Here is a 10108-nt window from a genome sequence, read left to right as displayed (position 1 = left end):
TTCAAATCAGAACCAGTGAAGGCAGTGAAGGTCCTGTGTGACTGTCTGGAGGCTGTTGGAGGATGGATGGTGGCTAACAGATTGAGGTTGAATCCTGACAAGTGCGTATAGACCAACAACGTGTAAAAAGTGCAATGAGATGAATCAGAAGTCAAAAGTGTGTGTGATGTTAAATGATATGTTGTCAGTTAGGGTCTAGTTGTTATGTGGGTATGGTAATGGTCAGTTTGTGTTGTTTTTCATGTTTTATTTAGGTAAATTGTTTTGCAATAAAGGAAATTTTTAAAAAGTTTTAAAAAGATGTTGCTGCAGCCGTCACTCTGGAAGTTAACATATTATATATTCCACCCACCATGTTCAGTTTGTTCGGACTTTTCAGTAACCAGTAACCATTAACTGCTCACTTGCCACGGGGTTTTTGCGTGGGATCACGGTGCTCGCGTTTGATGCCTGCAACAGAGGCAATCGCCGTCCCCGCAACTGTTGGTCTATAAATGCCCCAGGAGGGTTGAGAATTCTCTAGATGAAGGAGAGAGGTTTCGGCATTTTGGACAACCGAAGCAGAGGGACAGGTGAGTAGGCTCTGCATCTGGGTCTCCTTGGTTCTGCCAGTAATTGCAGCTCCTTTGATGATATGAAACCCAAACGGTGCTACCTTTGAAATGTAGACGCCTATTCTCATTTGCTCCTGATGGAGGCATATATTAAATTATCTGAGGTATTGCTGATTAACTTTACAGAAATGCCACGAACCACTTGCCAAATTCAAGTCTGTGTATTATTTTTGTTTTTTTGTAAAAAAAGGAAAAAAAAGAAAATTGAGGGGCAATGCAGCTTTGATAAGCAGGGAGAAAGAAATCTATGAAAATGAGTGGGGAGAAGGGAAAAGAAATTCTGGTAGGATTCCTGCATCTGCAGGGGGTTGGATTAGATGATCCTCAAGGTCCCTTCCAAGGTTCTGTGATTCTAATAACTGGCTGGGTCAGGCTGGTGGCCCACCTGTTCAAGCATCCTGTTCTCACAGAATTAGAAGAAAATGTTCTCTCTCCACAGGTGCAGATGGGGCCGTTCTCTCCCTTCAACCTCTCCCTTGTGGTTTTCCTGGCTTTCCTTTCCCTGCAAGGTATGACTAAGTTGGGCTCATCAAACCCTGGTTGAGACGAGCCAAGTAAAGTCTTCTCCAAAACCAAGTGGGCTCGGCACCCGACCACCCCAGGGGGCGCTTCCTCTTCAATGGACAACTGCTTGCTCCACCCTCATTGCCACTTCCCCCCAGGTCAGCCTTTGCCAACCTGGTGCCCTCCAACTGCTTGGACTACAACTCCCAGCAACCTCAGCACCATACAGCTGGGCTGTGTTTTAGCCCAACGCATCTGGCAGGCACAAGGCTGCTCTAGGGTTTCCTTCAGCTTCTCGGTCTTCGTCCATCTTTATTAGGCTTGCATTGCCATCCTCCTTCCCTCCCTCTTAAGGCCTCACCCACCCTCGACAGGGCCCTCATCCTGCTCCTTCCTTCCTTCTAAGCCAGCTGTGGACCCACCCCTGGAGCGTCCGTTAAGGCTGTGAACAGCGGGACTGCTGTGGCGTCCAGTCCGCTTCCCTAAACAACAACAACAACAACAACAATTTATTATTTATACCCCGCCCATCAGGCTGGGGCTCCCCCAGCCACTCTGGGTGGCCGCCAACAAAACATTAAAATACCGTAATACATCAAACATTAAAAGCTTCCTTAAACAGGGCTGCCTTCAGATGTCTTCTAAAAGTCTGGTAGTTGTTGTTCTCTTTGACATCTGGTGGGAGGGCGTTCCACAGGAAGAGCGCCACCAACGAGAAGGCCCTCTGACTGGTTCCCTGTAACCTGGCTTCTCGCAGTGAGGGAACCACCAGAAGGCCCTCGGTGCTGGACCTCAGTGTCCGGGCAGAACGATGGGAGTGGAGATGCTCCTTCAGATATACTGAACCGAGGCCATTTAGGGCTTTAAAAGTCAACACCAACACTTTGAATTGTGCTCAGAAACGTCTTGGGAGCCAATGTAGGTCTTTCAAGACCGGTGTTATGTGGTCTCGGCGGCCGCTCCCAGTCACCAGTCTAGCTGCCGCATTCTAGATTAGTTGTAGTTTCCAGGCCACCTTCCAAGGTAGCCCCACGCAGAGCGCATTGCAGTAGTCCAAGCGGGAGATAACCAGAGCATGCACCACTCTGGCTAGGCAGTCTGTGGGCAGGGAGGGTCCCATCCTGCGTACCAGATGGAGCTGGTAAACAGCTGCCCTGGACACAGAATTGACCTGTGCCTCAATGAACAGCTGTGAGTCCCTGTGCCAACCTGCTTCTCCCGGCTACAGCAGAGTAATTTGCGCAGAGGTGACTGTGTGGAAGGAATCTCAGCCATGCAGTAAAACTCTCGTCCAACAGCTCCTTCTATTCTAAGAAGCGCTTATTGTACAACAGCAAAACAACAAATCAGCCAGAAGATAGCAAAGGCATGATGCTTCTCTTGTCGCAGCAAAAGAGAAAGTAAAAACGTTCACATAACAAAGATGCGAACACACCCCAGTGACAGGACGCCATTTCCCTTGAGCTATTAACCCTGCACGCTCTGGGTATCCTCACACCCCCTCTCGTCCTGTACCACTGGGGAAGAGTGCAAGTACTGTAAGTACTACCAGTTACCCCAGACACAACCCTTCACAGAACTCCCCATGTCTTTGGGGAGCTCAAAGGTTTTGTGAACCCATCCGCTAGGTTCTTCTGACTTGGACAGTACTTCAGCTTTCCCTACTCTTTCACCAGGCGCAGACTCCAGCTGCCCCAGAGGCTGGCTCAAGCGAGGAAATCAATGCTTTGGGTTCTTCAATGTTGCTTTGAAATGGCAAGATGCAGAGGTATGATGCTGAGGGTGGCTTAAACCAGGGACGTATTTCATTAAAAACTTAAGCACAGTAAAAGAGCCGGCAGGATCAGGCCAACACATCTAGTGCAGTCTCCTGTTCCCAAAGCAGCCAACCACAGGCTTACAAGAAGCCTGCAAGATGGATCTGGGTGGAAGAGCACTTTCTCTTCCTGCGGTTTCCAGCAACTGGTATTCAAAAGCTTACCGTATTTTTTGCTCTATAAGACACACTTTTTCCCTCCTAAAAAGTAAAGGGAAATGTGTGTGCATCTTATGGAGCGAATGCAGGCTGTGCAGCTATTGCTGAAGCCAGAACAGCAAGAGGGAGCGCTGCGCAGTGATCCCTCTTGTTATTCTGGCTTCTGGGATTCAGAATATTTTTTTTCTTGTTTTCCTCCTCCAAAAACAAGGTGCGTCTTATGGTCTGGTGTGCCTTATAGAGCAAAAAATACGGTAACTCTTTGTGGGGTGCATCCCCCTGGCTGTGCTTGCCTTGACTTGCGTCCTTATCGGTTGGGGCCACTAGGTGGCGCATCGGAAGATGGCTGACAATAACATCTCTCCGACCCACACGAGGTAATTTGGAGGCTATGATGGGGGTAATTAGCCTCCTTAACCCCCCCCCCAGGATTATGGGGGGGACGGCCCTTGCCTGCTGTGCCCTATACCACCCCCGAATTTATGGGGGTGGGGGCACTAGGCACAAAGCCCTCCTGTGGGATTTTCGGCACTCCTCGACGCCGTCCCCGATTCGCGCCGCTGGTTGCAATGATCTTTAAAAGAAATAATTTGGACATGAGTAATTGCACATACATCAAGGAAAAAGGGGAGTAAATACTGCTGACAGAAGAGATCTCTGATAACAAGACAACAATAAAATACGAGAAGAATGTCAAGATACGGTAATGACTGAGGGGGGAGGGGGGAAAAACCTGCCTCTACCTTTTTATGTGATTTAACAAGAATCCCCCTCCCCTAATGAGTCAGAAATTAAGGACTTAAGCTGTGGATTTAAGGCTGTGTGGAGATAAACTTTCGATCCAAAGCAATGTTTCAAGATGAAGCTGGAAAGCTAAGAGTTTTGGAGTGACGCAGTCAGGAAAAAATGCCGTTCGCCATTTTGTGAGGCATTGTGGGAGCTCTTGGGTCTGGGAGGAGAAAGAGAGAAATAGAGTTGTTTACATATCGTGAATCAACTCCTCGGTGGGACTTAAGAGCGACAAATGCCAAAATTTACGATGGAAAAAGTGATGTTATCTACGAAGGAGATATATGGAAACCATCTGGACTTAGTGAAGGAACGGGAAATCCACACAGGATTATTACACTTGCTATCGGCTTAAGGAGACTAACAGAAGAGATCGTAAAGGAAAAAGAGAAATTATACGAACAAGATATGATGTGGCAACACCAAGATAAGACTGGATAGAATTATGAACTTTGTTTGGACTGATTGGGACTGATTTGGACATTAACGCAGGAATAAGAAGATGATCTGAATTCTCCTTTGGATCTTGAAGTATGGGTTCCCCCAACAAAATTTAAAAATTTGGCTTTGTAATTCGGAATTTATATGATGTGATTTAATTTGATGTGATTGGCCAGTTAATAAAAATTATTAAAAAAAAAAAAAAAGACTTGCGTCCTTATCAGGGATTTGGCTCGCTGCTTGTTTGTGCTTGTGGTTCTCATGAGTGGGATGCAGGTGGCGCTGTGGTCTAAACCCCTGATCCTCTTGGTCTTCCCAATTGGAAGGTCGGCGGTTCGAATCCCCGCAACGGGGTGAGCTCCCGTTGCTCTGTCCCAGCTCCTGCCAGCCTAGCAGTTCGAAAGCTCAGCAGTTCAAATAGATAAATAGGCAGTGCTTTTCTCTGGGGGTACGCATACCCCTAAACATTTTGTGAATCTAAGTCTGTCCTCACTGAGGGGCAGTATTTCAATATGAGTCAGAAAATGAGAGTACCCCTAAACATTTTTTTAAAGAAAAAAAGCACTGTACCACTGTGGTGGGAAGGTAAACAGCATTTCCATGCGCTCCGGCAATTCTCACGGTCCTCTGTGCACCAGAAGCGGTTTAGTCCTGCTGGCCACATGACCCGGAAAGCTGTCTGTGGACAAACACCAGCTCCCTTGGCCTGAAGGCAAGATGAGCATCGCAACCCCATAGTCACCTTTGACTGGACCGAACTGTCCAGGGGTCCCTTACCTTTTACCTTCTCATGACACCAACTCAGTTCATGCTGGTACTTAGTGTATTCTAGAGTGTGGTGCTGATAATGCCAAGGTCGCAGGTTTGATCCCCATATGTTGCACATTCCAGCATTGCAGAGGGTTGGACTAGATGATCCTTGGTGTCCCTTCCAACTCTACAATTCTAGGTTCCTGTGATTTTTGCAGTACATGCTCAGCCCGTGGTGGATACATGGACTGCAAATGTCTCCTCTTACTGCTCAGAAGTTGCTGTCCAGGCACAGGGACAGAATGAAGGAGAAGCCTACTGAGATGTTCAAGCCAATTCCAGTGGTGTCCCCCATTCTCTGGGGTGCTCTTTTTTGGTCTCCCTCAGGTTGCCTGCCAGGCCTTTGGTGAGAACGGCCATCTTGCCTCCATTCACGATGAAGACGACATGAAGATGCTTTCACTACATCTGAGCCAGAACCTTAAAGAGGAACAACATATATGGATCGGGTTGTATGACCCCAACACTGGGAGTGAAACCGTGAGTCTGGCTAGGTGGTCCTCCTCTTTCTAATCAATATTCAGGGACTGTTCAAAATGGCAGCCGCAAGGGGCAGGGAAACACCCTTGAGGTGGTTCCTGCATGGAGGGAAAGAGCAGAAAGGGGAACACAGGTGTCAGGTGAGCGTTTAGGAAAACGGTTAGCCATCCACCTTTCTGGGAAATACCTGAGAGTCCAGCATGCGAGTCAGAGCCCTGTCTTAACTTTGACCATACGGGGCTGTCTTTGGAAGGTGGCTGGATGGAGAAGATGACGACTGGTCTCCCACACCTTTATCATCTCTGAAGAAGAGGGGATCGCGGCAGGTGTGCTTTGTGTGAAAGTGGGGCTGCCTGGGGGGGCGGAGAACAGCTGTACCTGCCAAGATCCCCTCTTCAGCATGAACACTGGAGGACCAAGTCTTGATCCTTTCCAACAAGGGGGGGGGGGAGGAAAAGAAATCTCCCCCCCTTTTTTTCTTTTGCAAATGGCATAGCCATTTTCTCAACATTTGCAAATTTCTCCAGTGCATGCTTGCTCAGAGGCAAGTTCCTCTAGCTTTATGTCACAGCTGTCTTATCCCAGTGCTTTTTTTCCTGGGGGTACACAGGGGTACACATACCTCATTTGTCCTCATTGAGGGGCAGTATTTAATATGAGTAGAAAAATGAGAGTAGCTCCTAAACATTTTTTTTTTAAGACAAAAGGCACTGTCTTATCCAGGGGTCAGAAACACTTTCAGCAGGGGGGCAGTCCACTGCCCCTCAGACCTTGTTGGGGGGGGGGGCTGGATTATACTTTGAAGAAAAAAAATTGAATGAATTCCTGTGCTCCACATATAACCCATTGATGCATTTTAAATAAAAGCACGCATTCTACTCATGTAAAAACACGCTGATTCCCAGACCGTCTGCGGGCCAGATTTAGAAGGTAATTGGGCCGGATCTGGCCCCCGGGCCTTAGTTTGCCTAGCCATGGTCTTATCCTATGCAGTAGCTACAGAAAACGCTGGGCCTCAAGTTTTAGGATAACATTATCAGGTTGACACAAGTTAACTGGATGCAGTCTGCTTTCCATCTATGCCAAATTTTGGTAAGCAGGGAGTGGAAAAATGAGGAGGCAACACTTTCTCTTCTATTTATTAAAATGTATGCACCCCTATATTGGTTCTTTTAAAACAAAAGCAAACCAACAAACCTCAAAGCTGTTTTGGTGTGGTGGTTAGGAACATGACTGCAGGAAGGACTTTTCAAAATGGAGGACCCAAACCGATGGTTTACAAGGAAGGAGATTCCGACTAAACATAGGGAAAAACTTTCGGACAGTAAGAGCTATTCAAAGCAACGACAAACAGACCTTTGGTCACGTAAAACATACTCAATAAACACATGAGACGTAACTGGGTGTGTTCTTAGATAAATAAGATATACTATTCATAGTATCAAATTGTAAATTTCAACAGAAGTAACTCATAAAGTTCAACAAATGAACAAAGCAGAAGACCCAGTGGATCAGATCATTCTATACTCAGTTCATACATAAGGTCCATCCTTGCAATGGTGTCCATTCCACCTGTCTGTTCATAAAGTCCAAATCATCCACATGAAAGGTTGTTACAGTTCCACGAAATCCTTTCACAAAGTCTAAGAAAAGGATTTCCAGAATATTGGCCTTGTTTTGCCGTCCTGGGCTTCATCAGTAGTTAAAGCTCTAAGTAATGCAAATAAATAGGGACGCGGGTGGCGCTGTGGGTTAAACCACAGAGCCTAGGACTTGCCGATCGGAAGGTCGGCGGTTCGAATCCCCGTGACGGAGTGAGCTCCCATTGCTCGGTCCCTGCTCCTGCCCACCTAGCAGTTCAAAAGCACGTCAAAGTGCAAGTAGGTACCGCTCCAGCGGGAAGGTAAACGGCGTTTCCGTGTGCTGCTCTGGTTTCGCCAGAAACGGCCTAGTCCTGCTGGCCACATGACCTGGAAGCTGTATGCTGGCTCCCTCGGCTAATAAAGCAAGATGAGCGCTGCAACCCCAGAGTCGGCCACGACTGGACCTAGTGGTCAGGGGTCCCTTTAGTTTTATTGCAAATAAATACAATCACGATCTCACATATTCTACAGCAAAAATAATATAAAACCATAAATAACTGTACATACTATATGTGATATTACAGGACAGTGGATCTTATGGCATAGTAGTAGCTGCAGTAAGCAGCAACTGTTACAAAGTAGGGTTATATGGACAAGCACAATACTGACTGGGTTGCAGGTGTTGGGAATCCACTATTCTGCAGTGGAACAGATTCCCATGAGAGATGATGGACTCTCCTTCCTTGGAGATCTTTAAGCAAAAGTTGGGTGACCATCTGCCATGGATGCTTTAGCTGAGATTCCTGCTGAGATTAGCGGAATCCCAGTGGGAAGTAGGATTCTGAGTCTCCAGATGTTCTTCTTATTCCCATTGATTGGACAAGGGAAGAATGGGCTGGAGAAGTCCCTTTCTTCCTCAGCAGTGACGTTGTCTCTTTTGCTCTCTTTCTATAGAACAGGCAGTTCAAATGGACAGACGGCACCACTGGAAGATACACTCCTTGGGCGCCTGAGGAACCCAATAATCCCAGAACCGAACAATGTGTGGAGCTCTACAGGGATGGTGAGGAGCAAGAGGAGGAAGCCATGGGGTGCTTCAGAGATGGAGGCTGAAGTACTGAAGGAAGAGGCAGGGAAGGGAAGGGCCAGGTGTTTCCCCACCCTCTCCTGCACCACTGGCTCCCAGAACCAGGAGGGGACTGAAGTGGGAAGAGCAGAGGACGTTTCCATGTAGGCATAGTCTCTGGCTACATGTGTGAAGCCTGTCAGGGGAAGGTACATAAACTGGTGGGGCAGGATGGCCCCCTGTTGCTGCAACTGTTCCAACAAGACCCACCTATGAATAGCTGCCTAGATGCTACACTGGGGGGGGGGTGTTTATCTACAACCGTGCTGGGCCCAGGGGTTAACCCGAGCAATGGGGTCCAGGTTCGGTCCCGAATCCAAGGATTCTGTGAGGAGTCAGTCCAACAGGGCCAAGGCAAGTCTCAAGGCAGGAAACTAGGTAGGTCAGACACGGGGTCTCAGGCAGGTTCCAGCAAGCAGCAATGTTGCTCCCGCAAACTGGGGCAGGGTCCGACAGCCTTTTATCTTTGTCGGGGTAACGGCCGGTCCAGATCCACCGGTGACTCACCTCCCTGTCTTGCCTGAAGGCGAGCACTCCTCCTGCGAGTACTCAGATCTCTCCTTCTCTCAGACCTCAGTCTCTGCAGCTCGGGATATGTCGGTGGGTTACTAGACCCAGGGGCCGCCTCAGCCTCTCCTGACCCAACTGGTAGCGGAGCAGCTGTAAGTGATGGCCCAGCTGGAGGCAACAAGGTCATCCCTGCATCTGGAGCCAGGGCAGCTCAGGCCGCTGACTCGGTCCAGCTGGTGCTTGTTGCAGGGGAACCTGTGCAGACTGGGGCTCTTCAGAATCAGGCCCCAGACTTGGTTCAGATGATGCCTGAGGCAGAGGATCCGGTGCGGATTGAGACTCCTCTGGTTCTGAATCCAAGCCCGAGTCCCAGGCTATCACAGAAACTACTGTGTCAGCTTTGACAATAGAGAGTTAACTATCTGCCCTGGAGTCCCTTTGGGTGGGGAGCACCCTTGGCATCACAGCTGGAGAATGGTGCATGGTTTCAGAGAACTGGGTTGCTGCTAGTAGGCCCCTGTAACTCCCTGCCACATGTTTCCATGACCTCCTGCCGCCCCAACAAAGTTGGACACTGAGGTGGCTGGCTGTGAGTGTTAGTAACATCCTCCCACATTGTCTTCCAGATTACATGAAGTGGAATGACGAAAAATGCCATGTAAAGCACCCCTACCTGTGCAAATACACTCTCTGAGGCCGAGAAAAGACTCTGATGTCCTCAGTAGCACCTGGGAGACTGACCAAGATGCATCTTCTACCTGCGAGAATCCAAGTCTTTCCATCTATTGTGCTCTGAAGCCCAAGCCCATGCTTCCCCAACCTGGTGCCCACCAGAGGTTTGGGATTAAAACTCCCATCGCTCAGTGGGACAGAATTTCTCTCCTGTGGCCAATAAATTCTCTTCCAAATACACCTGTGGCTCTTTCTGCTGTTTTCATTTAAGCCACCTGTTATAGGAATTCTAAAGTCATAGCAAACACATACATAAGTATATAAACCACATGTCTGAAATAGTTGTTGTTTAGTCATTTAGCCATTTCCAACTCTTCATGACCCCCTGGACCAGAGCACGCCAGGCACTCCTGTCTTCCACTGCCTCCTGCAGTTTGGTCAAACTCAGGCTGGTCTCTTCGAGAACACTGTCCCACCATCTCATCCTCTGTCATCGCCTTCTCCTTGTGCCCTCCATCTTTCCCAACACCAGGGTCTTTTCCAGGGAGTCTTCTCTTCTCATGAGGTGGCCAAAGTCTTGGAGCCTCAGCTTCAAGATCTGTCC

The 10108-nt window shown here is 48.3% G+C and overlaps 1 protein-coding gene across 1 annotated transcript; it reads left to right on the top strand.

Annotated features, from left to right (window-relative positions):
- The first annotated feature begins 470 nt into the window (after positions 1–470).
- On the top strand, positions 471–9744 carry LOC307225259 (C-type lectin-like). The gene is made up of 6 exons (XM_079993172.1): positions 471–572; positions 1054–1123; positions 2795–2886; positions 5461–5613; positions 8151–8259; positions 9459–9744. The coding sequence occupies exons 2-6, from the start codon at positions 1060–1062 to the stop codon at positions 9524–9526; spliced, it is 486 nt and encodes a 161-aa protein (XP_079849298.1). The 5' UTR covers positions 471–572; positions 1054–1059; the 3' UTR covers positions 9527–9744.
- Positions 9745–10108: the final 364 nt, after the last annotated feature.

Source organism: Podarcis cretensis (assembly GCF_951804945.1).
Source record: "Podarcis cretensis genome assembly, chromosome: 10".
Classification (NCBI taxonomy): Eukaryota; Metazoa; Chordata; class Lepidosauria; order Squamata; family Lacertidae; genus Podarcis; species Podarcis cretensis.
This window is presented reverse-complemented; position numbering and strand designations above follow the sequence as displayed.

Coding starts and splice junctions, on each gene's coding strand:
- LOC307225259 (XM_079993172.1), top strand. CDS start 1,060: ATGGGGCCGTTCTCTCCCTTCAACCTCTCCCTTGTGGTTTTCCTGGCT. Junction 1,124..2,794: donor GGCTTTCCTTTCCCTGCAAG/GTATGACTAAGT, acceptor CTCTTTCACCAG/GCGCAGACTCCAGCTGCCCC. Junction 8,260..9,458: donor TGTGGAGCTCTACAGGGATG/GTGAGGAGCAAG, acceptor ATTGTCTTCCAG/ATTACATGAAGTGGAATGAC.